Source organism: Typha latifolia, chromosome 6 (assembly GCF_019914945.1).
Source record: "Typha latifolia isolate L0001 chromosome 6, TyphaL0001v2, whole genome shotgun sequence".
In the NCBI taxonomy this organism is placed as follows: Eukaryota; Viridiplantae; Streptophyta; class Magnoliopsida; order Poales; family Typhaceae; genus Typha; species Typha latifolia.
The window spans coordinates 8,242,706-8,259,346 of NC_133091.1; the positions used below are offsets into that span (position 1 = coordinate 8,242,706).

Consider the following 16,641-nt stretch of genomic DNA (forward strand, 5'->3'; position numbering starts at 1 on the left):
TGATGGCTCTTTTGTAAGCCGGGAGCTTGGAGGGCGGGTTTTGTGGTCCAACAGATTAATCTCATAACCATATCCACATATGGGTATAGTTGTACATGAAGTGAACATGATTATGTTCTAGAACTATGAACATGACTCCATGGATAATTCATTAAACATAAAACTGAGGTCCAACTACTGCATTTGCAAACAATTCCATGTAGTGAACAAGCTCTCCTTTTCATATCCAGGTAATGTCATCTACTGATAGGTTTTATTTATCATTATAAGCACAACTCAGTACAAGAGAATACTAATGACACGAAGAACAACCACATTGCAAGAGATCTAAGAGAATGGCTTCAGACGTAAAACCCTTGGGGAGAATGAATTTATTTAGTCAGTCAACATTATATATAATTAGTACATACCTCCAATGTGAGGTTAATAGTATAGATCCTTTGAAGGACCAGCCCAAGAGAGGATTGCAAATTTTAACTGAAAGATGTGTTTAGTTCAGCAACTTATGCTTCTCTGCATCTTGAAACAATCAGCATAAGTATTTTATGAACAATGATTTAGATATGGCTAAAGCATCTCCTACAGCTTCAACAGGATAGCGATCTTTGTCAATCTGCCAATTGTTAGAATAGGATATCCAATTTTTCCTCCATTCTTCTAGTTGGAAATCTTTTTTCTCTTGAAGACTGTGTGTCAGATAACTGAAATAGAGCGAAGCCCTTGGAAGGTAATAATCCTTTAGCAGCCCACTCCAGAACTTGTTAGCTGATTGTGAGATGCAACGAAAAAGAAGCAAAATAAAATAAAAATGGTAAGCCATCTCAATGCAATTAATTATAATTGGCAATTATTAAAATGGTGTATTATTACCATAATCATGAAGTTTACTCTGATTTGTCCTTGTGTTATCATACCACATAGTCACTTGTGTTCTTGCGTTCCACTCATACTGAAAAACTGAATCCAGTTATGAACCTTCTACACATGTAGTAATGTCAAATGCATGTAGAAGAAAAGGAAACTCACTTGTCTTCTCTCATTCTGATTTACTGCAAGTCTTTTTGCACTCTCTAACCATGTTCCCAAGAGAAAGTTGTCATCAGAAGCTAAAAGTGTGTCAATATCCTCAATAAGGTTGATAAATTTTTGGCAATGAATATGCAAACTAGATGCGTCATTTCCTTGGTAGGCTCTCATTGCATCTAAATAAACTTGGTTTGCTAATTTTGACAGAGCTTGTCTCGTCAAGTCAACTAGATCATATCTGGCAGCAGTCACAATTAGAATTCAGTAAATATTATCTCACATCCAGTTACCGGTAAACATTAAGCAAACATGACTGATTGCAACACTTGAAATAGTTGATTATAGACATATCATCATTTTTTTTTGGATTACTAATCCTATCATGAAACATTCCAGAGTAGCAAAATCTGAAACTTCAGATGCTATGACATGAAAGGCAGGCTATGCAACTATATAGGTAACTATCAAGATTTAAATGTGCATACATGATAATATTCTTGAAATCAGGGAGTTGGTGAAATTTTACCTATATGTTGAAGTTTCTGAAAGATCATTTCCTGCATCAAGAAATAACTGAAGAGCATTGATTACTTCCTCTGTTGAATACCAGATATGTGGGTGTGGCAGATCAGACGAAGTCTCTCTTAAAGAGATTCTAAATTTGTTTTCCACAATTGGTAGATCTTGGATCTGTCTTTTAGATGGTTTAAAACTCCTTACGAAAGGACTGGTGTCTGGAAATTCGACTATGTAGTCTTTATTATGGTCCTGCATCAAACATATATGAGGTAAGAATTAAACAAATTAGAAAGCTTTTATTATAACAAACTACTTCCCGAGTCAAAGAGGACACATTTTCATGGAGGATAACAAATCTTAAATAAATGTTATAAACTAGGTTCTATATGATCATAGATCATATTAACCCTGATGTATAATTAGAATCATTGATATCATATGGTTTTGTAGATGTGTTAGACTAGAAATTGCAGACCTGTTTAGACATTGATCAGAGTTTGATTGATGCAATACTAAGTAAAAGACTTTGTGAAGTATGGCCACTATAAATCTATAATACGCACCTATTTTGGCCTTAGGTGACGTTATTACTTGATTTACTGTTCTAAAAGAGACTGTCTATTTAGAGAGGCTTAAATATCACACTTTTGAACTCAATAATGTGATTGGTTCATATTCCAGCAGTTTGTAGTTCATATATTACTTTTTCTATTGCTTTGAATTTCCTTTAGTAATTATACAAAGCTTAAGGTATTAAATTATATTAGTTTAATTTATCAATACTTAGCCAAAATAGAGGAAAACATTGTCTCATGAGGTCCAATGTTTTTTCAGTTTGCTTAATGTGTCTGCAAGCAATACCAGTACATATGTATTTTTCATTTTAAATTGCCAAATATACTGTATAAATATGAAAGATGAATTAACGCATCATGTGACTTATAGGTCAGCTTGCAGACAAATGCATAGTGACACAGACTGTTACAAGGACACATGTGGAAAGGAAGTTTTAAGTAGCCTAAAGATAGTGGTGATTTTCTTTATAAGGGAATTTTACAAATCATACCCTATATTTTATCTATTTATTGTAGTCCAACTTTCTTTTTCTTTATAATTCTCATTTAACACCCTCTGGTAATTTAAATAGTACCAGCAAAAGAATATTCCGTTATAATATATAAATAGATAAATTACCCATACCTTTTTTAAAGGAGGGGCAGAGAGGACGAAAAATAGTAGTGAGAGTATTTTAGTAATTTGATCGATATTAATTAGTCAAAATAACGTCATAGTGTTAAATGAGAATTATAGAGAAAAAGGAAGAGTTGGGTTACAAAATCGTCAAAAATAGAGTGTGAATCACAAAATAAGTAAAAGGTAATGTGTAATTTGTAAAATACCTTCTTTATAAAACCATACAACCCTTTTTTCTACATCAAATTTGATACCAAATCATAGGTTTCCCACCATGTCTTACAAAATGGTTATAAGATTAGGATAAAGGATACTTTGTAGGCGCTCGATAAATGTCTACTTGAGAGTTAGCTTGTAATATTATGGAGGCAATATTTGTTTGAACCCTTGCATGTTTAAGGTATATAACTGTATTTGGTTTCCAACACTCTACAAATGTTGCAAATTGTAATATATGAATTGTTCAATATATTTGTATTTCCTGAACAGCACATCTTATGCATAAAATTTGTAATAAAGAAACTAACACTTTGTGAGTCGGTAGATAAGTGCAATCATCAGTTTTAAGTTATTAAATGTCTTTGGATCTGAGATCTAGGAGGTTGCAATGCAGGTGGAACATGAGGAATGTAAGAACAGAAAAAAAAGGGTCGCACGTGTTAGAGAGTTGCAGATTCATCTTCAAGAGTTGTTCGATTTGAGTTTTATTTGTCCGAGTATCACCTTGGGTGCACCAATTTTGTTTGTAAAAAAGAAATATGGATTGATATGTCTTTGCATTGATTACTGTGAGTTAAATAAAATCACAGTGAAGAATAGGTATCCACTACCCCAAATCGATGATCTTTTTGATCATCTGTAAGGCTCTCAGGTCTTCTCTAAGATTGATCTGAGATCTAGTTATCACTAATTGAAGATCAAAAGTGATGACATTGCAAAGGCAACATTTAGGACTCGCTATGGCCATTATGGGTCCTTAATGATGTCTTTCGATCTCCCTAATGCACCTACAACTTTTATGGACTTCATGAACCAGGTCTTTAGACCCTTCTTAGATTAGTTTGTTGTGGTCTTCATCGATGATATACTAATCTACTCCAAGAGCAGAGAAAAGCATGCGGAATGTTTGAGGATAATACTTTAAACTCTTTGGGAGAAAAAGCTTTATGCAAAGTTTAAGAAGTGTGGATTTTGGCTGGATGAGGTTTTCTTGGGACATTATTGGCAAAGATGGAGTCAAGGTGAATCAACAAAAGATAGAGGCTATCAGCAAATGGCCGAGACCTATTTCAGTATCTGAGGTACGCAATTTTTTTGGATTAGTAGGCTACTACAAAAAGTTTGTGGAGGGATTTTCACGAATTGCTTTGCCACTTACTCACTTCACCAAGAAAGGGGTAAGATTTAAGTGGATGGGTGATTGTGAAAATAGCTTCCAAGAGCTTAAGCAGAGATTGATCTCAGCTCTTATCCTTTCACTTCTAACAGAGGGCGATAACTTTGTGATTTATAGTGATGCATCCTACCAAGGTCTAAGTTGTGTTTTGATGCAGCAAAGAGGGTGATAGCTTATGCATCCGACAGCTTTAAGGTTTACGAGAATAACTACCTTACTCATGACCTTGAGTTGGCTGCGGTAGTTTTTGCACTGAAGATTTGGTGTCACTAACTTTATGGCGAATCATGAGTTTACAATAAACACAAGATTCTCAAGTATATCTTTATTCAGAAGGAGCTTAACTAGAGGCAGCATAGGTGGCTAGAAATGATCAAGGATTATAATGCCAGCATCAATTACCATCTAGGGAAGGCAAATGTGGTAACTGATACCTTGAATAGAAAATCATTAGAGGAACATTTGGCAACACCCATGCTTCGAGATAAAGGTGACATCGTATCAGGAGGGAGCGGTCATATGTAGCCAGCTAGTAGTCAGACCTACATTTTTGGATCGCATCCAGACTGCGCAATTAAAGGATGCCAACCTCAAGAAAATCCTGGAAGAATTAGAGAAAGGAGAAGCTTCCGGCTATTCAAGATCAGATGGAGGATTAGTCAAGTACCAGAATGTTTTTGTGTCCTAATCTCCCTCAAAGTCTGAGGTGACTCTAATCTCCCTCAAAGTTTAGTAAAAGAGATAGAGTGCGTTTATCACATAGTGACATCTCCTAATGACTCTAATCGGATCAGCTACGAGGAAAAAACTTGAGTGCTATTTCAAGATGACTTCTAGTTGACGTGAATCCAAAGAGTATAGACTCAATTGAGACAAATTTTCAGTATGTTGGAACTGAGCATGTTATGAGATATGATTTTTTACCTTTCTATTCTTTTGGTTTTTATATTTTAGACTATTTGTTAATTCAATTTGTTTAGAGACACATTAGTGATGACATTGGTTATTTTCATTATTATTAGGTTGAATTATATAAATCAAATTCTTGTTTTCGTTCATTCTTGTCATTGTGTACTTAGAAAGTATTAGTAAGGTCTTGTGTAACTCAAGCGTATTGAGGTACATGGCTGGTGATGATTCGAATTTTGGGTCATAACAAGGAATAGAAAAATGGTCCCTCATTCTTCATCAATAATGTTAGAATTAATGCTTACAACTTATTCTAGATATAAAACAACAGAACCTAAGAATTTTTCGGTAATTCAAAAGATTGACAATGAAAGGACAAAAATCACTCAACCATAATAAGAAGAGAAGAGGCAGTAGGAAGTTGAATAAGAATGTTTTCTACTGCAAAAATGGCCGATAAACAAAAGGATGGATCATATTTCATTTGGGAAATTTGCTCTTAGCAATACACATTTGCCAATATATGAAAGCAACTTTGAATCACTGTTGCATAATACTAGAAAATTTCTACACTCTAGTGTGATATAAACTTTGGCTTCTAAACATATAGCAAAATCGAAATTGATTAGTTAAGTAATTTTGAAATCTTCCAAGTACACACTAAGAGCAATGATGGCCATGTTGATGGTGGCATGGCACCTGACACGGGACAGAATGTGCCAATGACACTATTGCGAATTGAATCATGCCAATTGGCACAGGTCACGTGAGGTTCGAAATGAATATTATTAATCGAAGCAGATCCATTAGAGTAATAAATCTAAAATATTCTATAAGGTCTTTTTTTATCATGTGACAAACATAATATGGCATGCGGGGTCATTTTTTTTAACTTTTTTCTATTTCAATCATATTATAGAGTATTAAATTATATTATGGAGTAGTCAATCATTAATAATATTTTTAATGAATATATTCAATCATTTTATATGTTGAATAATGTTTCTATTTAACTATTGCAATATCTTTAATAAAATAGATTATTTACAAAAAGGATCTAGAAATAAAAGACTCTAATGTAGGCTATAATACATATATTTAAATAAAAAACTAAAGATTGACATACAGGAGACTCAAAAACATCTTAAAATACCCTAAATTTTTATTAAAAATATGCCAAAGATGTGCTAGTGGCATGAAGAGGCGTGCTGAAAGCATGCCGACTAGGGATTGGCACGACATGTGCCTTCTACACTGCCATCATTGATCAAGTTAAATTCATTGTGAATCCTATGATTAACCCTTTTCAAAGTACCGACATGATATTTTAATACATTTTAGATGGCAAATGGGGAGAAGTTACAAAAACATAATCCAAGCAAATGGTGATGAACAAAAATATCAGAATGTGTGGTCAGAGGTAAACTAGTCCAAAGGTCATTTATTGCAGATTTGCAGTACATGTTTGTATTCTACTCTTAATAGTTAAAGCTAGTAATATTTATCTCTATCTTCAATCAAAGATATTTTGACATGTTAACTAGAAATACAGAGTATAGAAATAATAAATCTCATGATAGCTGTTAAAGTGTTATATAGCGTATGCTTTTGAAGTAGCAGTTATCTAAAATTGTGAAGGTAGGAAGTTCCGAATTCAGATCTGACATACCAATCTGCCCCATTTAACACTTCAAGATATTATTTGAAGTCTTGAACATTCCCACTAGTCGTATTGAAAGTCTTGAGCTTATGCAGAAGGGTAAAATGTAAGAAATAGTAATCTACCATCCATTAATATATCATGATGTTGATGTAATGGATAGTAAATGATTATTATTCATGACAATCCATATGGATGATCAGCATGATAGACCATGGCTTTCCTTTTCCGTAGGGCATAAATAAGGACAGGCATGAAACTTAACGCGCTAACAATGCCATGCAAGCACATTGCAATGTAAATCACAATCATTATTGATGATGAATATGTGCAGATTGACTGGAATGAATTTAACGAAATGGTAAAATACCAGATGATATGAAGATGACAGAAAAATATCAGTGACATGAAATTAGTCATCTATGTAACCATTTTACTCGTACTAGGGAAAAGGAAAATTTGCATACTGCTGTAAAGGAAATTGTCATGAGTAATACTCATACCGCAATGCCATCTGTGCAATTGTATATTGTATGGTACAGAATTTTCCAAACTTTCTGGATGTCAAGATTGGCTTGACCATATCGCCTATTTGAGTAGTTTTTCAGCCACTCCTACAAGATCAGGAATAAACTTTTGTCTGTTACCTGTACTGTCAGAGTATGCTGTCCCTCGCAAATTTAGTGAACAAAGATTAGAGTAAGATCACAATGTTGAGGGTTGAAGGACAAATTTATTGTCGTTATATATTGATGTACATCTACTCAAAAGTTTATCATTAATTTGTGATTTAAATGCACTTATAAGTATTATAGAATTACACAATAAACAAGTCTCACCTTGTCCACGAGAAACTTCTTTTATTAATCAATCCATTAATGATATATAAGACTGGACTATGGCGATTTCAGTGAATACTAAAAAATATAAAAAAAAACCAAGCAACATCCTGTTTCAGTGAATTTCTTGGAATACTAGATTAGATCTATTATATTATTCAGCCCTATAATGACCTTTTATAGAAAACCCTAAGCTGCTCTCTAAGTGAACTAACCTAAGTTGCTCTGTAGAAAACTAGTTAAACTGAAGCATTGCGTGACATCCCGTGCTGATACTTTGTTGACACATCACATGCCAGTTCAGCACATTGGCATGTCTTCATTTGCTGGCATAAGACTAATACGAAAATGCTACATCAAATACTGTCAATAATCTTCAAAGTTCAAAATTATAAAATCTGGATTCAAACCAACTCATAGAGTTAATTTAACGTAACACTACACCAATTTTGACCTTTCTTTTTTCGGTAAGATATCTATCCGACACTTTGCTAGGGGTTTTTACAAGGTTTTGAGTTTTGACCGATCCTAAATAGGATTGGCCAAAACAGCTTGGGATTGGCCAAGCCGATCCCGATCATGGCCAGGGTATACCGGATCCATTTCGGTGGTCGATCCCAGCCGAAAAGGGTGGGAACGGGTCGGATCCAACCCCGAGCACATCAATAATTGATGTCCCCCCTGCCTCTCTTTCTCCCTTTTCTCTCTCTCTTCTTTCTTTTTCTCTTTCTCTCTTTCTCACCGGCGACCTCAACTCCAGCAACCTCGGGTGAGTTTTTTCTTTCAGTTTCTAATTCCTCTCATTCCCTCTCTCTTTCTCCTCATGCAGTGAAGCAATAGTAAGTGTTGTTGCTGCTGGGGTGAAGCAGCAATAGTTGGTGTTGCTACGGTGAAATTAAAAATGCAAAGAAACACATTAGTAGGGCTATTTCTAAATTTTTTTTCTACAACCATATTTTTTCAATGTAGCCGATAGTACTTATTATCATACGATGGTGGATGCTATACAATCAGTAGGGCATGCGTTTCGTTTCCTAGTTTAAATGATATTATTACTAAATATCTTGACTCAAAGGTAGATGAGTTTCGTACTTATATTGAGATATTCAAACAGTATTGAAATGAATTTGGTTGTACATTGATATATAATGAGTAGAGTACACAAAATAGAAAAAATATAATTTATTTCTTAGTGTCTTCTGGCATGGGGACAATATTTTTCAAGTCTGTGAATGCTACTGCTCATTTAAAAAATACTAATTATATTTGTCAATTAATAGATAAGGTGGTACAAGAAATTAGTGATAAAAGAGTAGTCCAAATAGTTACTAATAATGGGGCCAATTATAAAGCTACTAAAAATTTAATTATGATAAAAATACCTTATTTATATTAGACACAATGTATTGATCTAATGTTAGAGGATATTGCAAAAGAGTTTAAAATTGACATAAACATAAATGAAGATCAGAGGTTGATAAATTTTATATATAACCATGGTTGGGTTCTTTACTTAGGCAAATGACTGGTGGCAGGGAGATCATTAGACCCAACGTCACTAGATTTGTTACTCATTTTTTAGCTTTTCAGAGCATTATGTGCAACAAGAATAATATTGTAAATGCTTACATCACAGGAGTCGTCTATAAAAATTAAGAATATGATCTAAAACTAAATCTTTAGGTGAAACTTTAACAAATATGGTTCTTAGAAATGCATTTTGGAATGATATTATAATTGTCACCGTAGTATTTGAGCCTCTTGTAAAAGTATTACGATTTGTAGACAGTGATAATAAGTTTAAGATGGGTTTCTTACATGAGGCAATAGACATAGCAAAAGAATCAATTAAAAAAAATGTGGGCCAAAGTTATATGGAGTGGTGGAAGATGACTGATTTTAGATGGAATAGACAACTACATAGAGATATACATGCTGCTGGTAGTCATGCTTTTAATTTGTATTTACTAATTTACTTTTATTTATGAATATTTAAAAATTTGAATACTTACAAATTTTAAATTTCTACAAATCTAAGATTTCAATTCTCTACTAATGTCAATAATAATAGTGAAGTCTTGTTGGGAGTTAAGAAGGTAATCAGTAGGCTTGAGCTCCATATTCATAAACAAATCATTTGCAATAAAGAAGTGAGTAATGATTCACTTAAATTTTTTAATTATTATTTGTTTCAAGTTTTTAACTTTCAATATAATTAGTATGTAGTAATATATTTCTGATTTCAGATGGATAGATAGATTGAGAACGGAGCAATTCGGTATTGCTAAAGTTGCTGCAACTATATCTCATAAAACTCTAAATGAATGGTGGTCTATAGATGGGAGAAGGCATCAAATTTGATACTAATAGTAAAGAAGATTTTAAGTCAAGTTGTCTTCATCGCAGTATGAAAGAAATTGGACTATTTTCTCCTTAATCCACACTAAAGTATGCAACCGATTAATAATGGAAAAATTGGAAAATTTAATTTTTTGTCATTATAATATGAGATTGAGATAAAAATTTAAGAATAAAGGTAGAAAATGAATAACTGATTGATTTAAATCATATTTTTTATAAGGAAGATCCGTTAACTCTATGGATCAAAGAAATGGTGTCAGAACTGAAAAAAAGATTTGATTTTGGGTTGGGCCTTGGCCAAGCCCAATTAGTAAGAGAAGAGAAGGTGGGTTGCGGGCCAGCTGCAGTCCAACCTAATCCAATGGGTTTTATTCAACCCATTTTAGCCATTTAATTTAGTTTTAAAATTCAGAAATTTTATTAGAGATAGATTAAAATTTATGTTATTTCTTTATTATTTAAAGGTGGTGATTTTAGCACGTGGACTAGAGATTAGAGATTTCATTTGTCTTATCTAGACTCAGGTGAGTGGATTTACTCACATATTTGTTCATTATTTCATACCTTTTATTAGACCATATAATTCTTTGTGTGCAAATTTATTTATTACATTTTTTGTGTGCAATTTAATTATTATAATTCAATGTACTGCCATACTTTATGCAAATTGCAAATTTTTATGGGCAAAAATATAACTAATATTGCTATGACTTAGAGAACAGTCTCAGTATAGATCGCTTGCGACTTTCCCTAGTGACTTAAGTCTAACTGAAAGTCCAAGGGAAAGTCCTATTTCAGATTACAACGGTAACTTTTTTAGGTGACTCTAGCAGGGTTACAGAACAGTCCCAAGATAGATCGAAAGATTTCCTGAGATGACTCTAATCTCTCTTAATAGTTAGTAGAAAAGATAGAGTGTGCTTATCATATAGTGACATCTCTCGATGACCCTAACCGGATCAGTTATAAGGAAAAAACCTAAGCATCATCTCGAGATGACTTCTAGCTAATATAAATCCAGAGAGTATAAACCCATTAAAGACTATTATTTTTGAGAAAAAATTTAATATGTTGAAACTGAGTAATGTTATGCATAGGGACCCCACCTTCACTTAGGACCTACCCCTTTATCTTTCCGTTCCTTTGGTCTTATGATTTAGACTATTTGTTAATTCAATTCATTTAGAGACATTAATCATGACATTGATTATTTTCATTACAATTAATTTAAATCAAATAAAGCAAATTCTCTTCTTTTATTTATTCTTGCCATTGTACACCTAGGAAGTATTAGTAAGGCTTTGTGTATCACAAGCGTATTGAGGTACATGGTCGGTCATGATTCTGATTTCGAATCTTGACATAAAGAATAGGTTATTAGATAATAGAAATAACCCATAGTTAAATGAGATATTAGAGGAGACCACAACAAGGGCAGAGACTGGTATAAGTCGTTCAACAGCGAGAGATAGTATACCTACCAATATTAGTCATAATCCTGATGATATACCTGGTGGTTAGATCATCTCATCTACATTTGCTAAGAAAAATTAAGGAGACATAAGGATTGAAGATAGAAAAACTGAGGATATATATACATATTAACGACGTCGTTATAAAAATGTTGCTTCTTATGATTATGATACATAGCATTTATTATTTAGAGCTATCACAAGATCCATATGCTAGTTATTATAAAATATTAAAAGCTATTATTCTATAATAGATTACGCTTTTAAAGCAATTGGTGAGTTGACACTATTTTGGCTAGGAAAGGTCTTGCTCCTAGTCTTGATTACTAGGTCCTTCTCTCCCTCATTGTATCTTTCTCCTCTTCTTTACCTTCTTAGACATCAATTGCACCTCATTGTCGATGCTTGGTGTGGTGAGGCGTAGGGTACACGGAGCTCACTCTTTTTCATAGGGAGCTCAAGCTCTACTCATTCCTCCTTGTTGGTTTTAGCCACGACGAGGCAGGCTCTAGGTGGAGGGTGAGGTTTTCGATGGTTTGAGGGATTTAGGGAAGTTATGCTTCCGTCGCCAGTTTGCCTTTAAGCAAATTGTTGTTTAGTTCACTTAGTTATCTTTTGCAAGTTGACTGTCGGTGACAGTAATCAGTGTTGGTGTTGGTGGTCTCGCTACACCTTCCTCTTGATGCCTTTTGCGCCTGTCGCACCATTTGAGCTGTGTCTTGTATTATTTTCTTTGTTTCTTTTGAGTTTGATACAATATATCAATGTATCTCTTTATTATGTTGTTGGTGATTACCAAGTTATAGGGTGTGTTCATGAGTCATTGCACGATCTTCTCCTTTTCTATTATGTGTCAAGCTTGTATTAGTTTCATTAGTATTAATGAAGTTCTTCAATGTACTTTTCCCTAAAAAAATGCCAATTTTGATCCAAATTGAATGAATTTCACATATTAATGAAGTTCTTCGCCTACTAGCTTTTCCCTATATTTTAACTAGTACATTTCATAAATTCAGCACCAAAAAGCTAGGTCTATGTAGAATGATTCCTACAAATGAAAGCTAGATCTATTATTTATACAACCCAAATTAATTTGTAAAGTGTAAAAGTAAAGAAATTATTAGAATGAAAGGAAAGTCCAATCTCATGGAAAACCTTTTTTGCTCCATTTCAGTTAATTTAGGTGATTCCTTAAACATGTATTCTTTATGTTTTAGGCATGCGCCAATCCCAATCAATTTCAATTGATGTGGATTATTATCAACCAAAACTCTGAACCATGATTTTCAACCATAAATAGTAATTTATTGTTGAAATTGTGCAGTTGTATGTAAGAAAGATATGGTTTTCTCAAACATTTTTGCCCTAAAATAAAACTAAATCTGAGAAAGGAAATTCTTACATTATTTGAGAAGATCTCTACCTTTTAACTTTTACTTTTGACCGCTGTTGTGCCTTCAACTCGTTTTCATATGTCCAACAAAATTAGATGTGTGATAGTAACATTGATATCATATGACTAAAGACCTCTATTTATGCACAATAACAGGCTCTAAAGAGCCTTAAGTATCTAATTATGTGTGTCAAGGCACCAGCAGCACGCCATAGTGTACCTACATTTAGTATGAACATATAGCATGACTGAGCAAGCATCAAGTCATCAAAGGCCCAAAATATAAAAAGCATGTTCCTTGGAGATGTAGAAACATCATATATTGTTCATGAAAAGCATGTACTGGTTACTGAAATTGCAGAACTAAAAAGAGAGATTCGTAAATTAACTATGTGAACTATAACTGTTGATTAGTTGGATATCTAGGAACAAATTGTGGATAACGACACTGGAAATGGAAATAATTATGATTAAAAAAGAGAATGATCATACCCTAGTGCCAGTGGATGCTTAAAATTTACCTCAACTTGAACTTTTTGTCTACGAAATGCCATCTCAGACATAAGCTCATATACAACTGGATTCTGCTCTATCCCTTCCATGCACATGCCAACACCAACCTTCAGAATGTACAACAAAAACTAAAATAAAATAAAATAAACCATATAGTATGTAGGAAGAAGACCAATAAGGACATGTAATAGAAAAATTATAGAATTTTATAAGAACTTTAAAGTCTAAATTCTATAACTTATGGAATTTGCATTTGATTTGAAGTAATGGATACTATCTATAAACTATAAATGTCACTAGTACAGGATAATGTTTTCAACCAATTAAATTTTTTTTTTTTTTAAGAAAAGTGGGAACTTTATAATGTCTCAATTAAACTGATGCCGTTGAGATTCGAACTCGGGAGCACTCATATACAATTGTGCACTGCACATGCGCACCCGTCACCTTTCTCTTTCACCGTCATGCAATGAGGAGGCCGCAAGTTTTTCGGCCGAATCCAAATCGAAATCAAAATTCAATCTCTCTATAAATAAAACCCTAATTTAACATTCTCCCCTAATTGTAGCTGCTCTCTCCTCATCCCTCCTCTTATCTTCTCCTTCTTTTATTTACCGTTGGAACCACTTTGTGGGATTGGATCGAGCACCACCGGATTACCGCCGGAGCAATTGGAGACCACTCTTCTCTCTAATAAGTCCTCTCCCACCCCTCAAAGTTAACTAAAGTTTAATAGGTTAGATTATAAATACCTAAAATTTTTGGGTGTTGTGGCTTAGTTGGCAAATCGGGTTGGCCAACAGAATTGGGTTGTTGCCATTCATGTTCCAAAGCTTTGCACCGTTGTCCTCATGCCGTAGGCGTACTTCTTTTGAGCCCTCTTGGCTCAGTTTGTTATAGAAGACAATTCCATGGGTGCTGGCCATGGAATTGGGCCGTCGGTTATTGACAACGGCTTCTCCTCCACCTTGTGTGGTCGACTTGGTTGGGTGCGTGGCAGGGAGCTTGCGGTGTGGCCGATGGACTGCTGATGGCTGTGATCGCCGATGGTTTCTACCTCTCATTCTCTCTCCTCTTCTCGAGGAAAAATATAAGGTTAGGAGGAAGAAGATATGGTTGGGCTTGGGCTCAAACCGAGCCAGCCTAATTATTTCGAGTTCGGATCTGGATTTCTGATCCAACAGACTTGAACCAAATCAATAAGTCATGGACTGCAGACTAAATCCCAGCATAGTCCATGTATATTAGTGGGTTTAAGCCTTAAGCCCAAACTATTTATTAGTTGTTGTGTGGGTTGTAGGCAAACCACAGCTCGGCCCAACCATTCGAGCTTAATCTAGCCTATTTGAATAATCTAATAAGTTTTAAATTTCAAAAAGCATGACATTGATTAAATTAAAATATGTTATTCATGTATTATTAAAGGTAGTAGATCCGCAACTTGAGTTTTTATTCAAAATCGACCCAATGACCCGACCCACTCGAGTCGTCTTCCTCCTCAAGCCAGCAAGGGCTAGGGCATCCATGTCGCGATCGGCGAACTCGAGCACGATGAGCGATGGTGAGATCGGTGATGGCGACAACGACGACGACAATGACGAAGCGCTACTAGTCTCCTCTTTTTCTCTCCCTCTTGCGGCACGTGCCGTCCATGATACAACATAATATAAAAAGATGATAATACATGGAGTATAATACTACATGAATAATAATACAAAGGAATCATTGTATGAAATACGAGATGATATTATATGAGTAAATTCACTCACCTAGGGTCCATGTGGAATAGCTCAACTCAATAAGTAAAAACTCTTTATATACAATTTGTTTGGTGTTATTTGCTTACTTTGGCTACTCTCCAATGATCAACTCTGACAATGGTAGCTCCAACGAGATAAGGATGTAACGAAAATAAATTTAGATGAGGAAATAGGAGATGATGAACTTCTCATCTAGGTACTGAAGAAGTGATACAATACAGTTGCTACAGTGCCTTCGCTACAGCCTAGTTTATTTTGTCAGTACTGTCGCTATCGCACTGTTATAGTACTACCGCCCAAAAACTTTCTTTTAAGGTTTTCCTTTTTTTTCTCTCAGCCTCCCTTTTAATAGATCAGAGATATAAGAGTACTACTAGGATAACAATTCTAATCTATTTTCTTACTTAAAGATAACCTAATAAAAAAATATTAATTCGATTTAATCTAAATCCTAAAATATAATGGATAATACTAAGTTCGTCATTATCTAAATGATTATCTCTAATTTCTTATTTATTTATTTTCCAAATTCTGGGTTGTTACAGTTTCTCTCCCACAGTTATTTTTGCGTTTTAGAAATTCATATTAAGATTTAGGGGTTTCAAAATGAAGTTATTGCTTCATTAAGATCTGAGGCCTCCTTATGGAAAAAAAGCTATTGCTTCATTATGATCTGAGGCCTCCTTGTTGCAGTTACCTTTGCACCTTATAGCTATAAAGGCATTTGAGGATAAAAGCAACACGTTGTCAGGCTACTCTCTGAATTATTATAAACAGGAAGCAGGAAAATATGTTTTCTCAAGTATTGAGTTGTTATTTATCATTTGGAAACTACTGTTTTATATCTTACTTGTAAACTCATAGCTGGGTTATGACAACTGAAGTTTCTAGTGAGAAGATAAACGGAAACACAATTTCGTAAATTCTTTTCAGCCTTTATAATACACTATTAAGTATTAACTGAAGTAACAAATACACTAACATTTCCTTTGGTGAAGTAACACAACAGCATACCATTGTTGAATTCCCGCTCATACGAGCATCAATAGGGCCAGATGAAATTGCGTCAAGTATGCCATACATTTCAATATTACCACCAAAGTTGTGTAACATACACCTGATAAGTGAAGTAATTCGATTAAGAAAATTTTGAAAACGCATTCAGTGTAAAGATGAAAGATATTAGATTTCTGATATATGCCAAAAAGGAAAGGAAAAAATATTAAAATACGATCTAGACGTTCTACTATAAGCACCTAATTGTTCAGTTAATAAGGATACATAACACTAAGAAGCAGGATGTACCAAACATATGGAACACCGTAGAACTGAGAAGATCTTTTCCATATGGGTTTGACATCAGCAAACAAGTCCAGGACTATCATCTTACCGATAGGAACTGAATGCAGAAGTGCCTGCAAAATTGAAAAAAAGGAAAATATTATCATTTAAATGGAAGTCTCATTCATATTCAAGTGTAACCAAGGTTTCCAGTTTCGGCCAATCCCATTCAGGATCGGCCGTTTCGATCCGGGGGACATCAATAATTGATCCTGTCAAAACTAGAAAAAAAAAATTTTGGGGTTGAGAGAGGAGGGT

The 16,641-nt window shown here is 34.2% G+C and overlaps 1 protein-coding gene across 1 annotated transcript in view; it reads right to left on the minus strand.

Annotated features, from left to right (window-relative positions):
* Positions 1–340: 340 nt before the first annotated feature.
* Positions 341–16,641, minus strand: part of LOC140790361 (alpha-N-acetylglucosaminidase) — a 67,357-nt gene continuing 51,056 nt past the window's right edge. The window contains exons 12-19 of the mRNA XM_073140413.1: positions 16,348–16,457; positions 16,057–16,159; positions 13,291–13,389; positions 7,208–7,318; positions 1,553–1,794; positions 1,027–1,264; positions 871–949; positions 341–765 (exon numbers count right to left, since the gene is read on the minus strand). Coding sequence (XP_072996514.1) covers positions 530–765; positions 871–949; positions 1,027–1,264; positions 1,553–1,794; positions 7,208–7,318; positions 13,291–13,389; positions 16,057–16,159; positions 16,348–16,457 — 1,218 coding nt within the window. The 3' untranslated portion in view covers positions 341–529. The remainder of the gene's footprint in view (positions 766–870; positions 950–1,026; positions 1,265–1,552; positions 1,795–7,207; positions 7,319–13,290; positions 13,390–16,056; positions 16,160–16,347; positions 16,458–16,641) is intronic.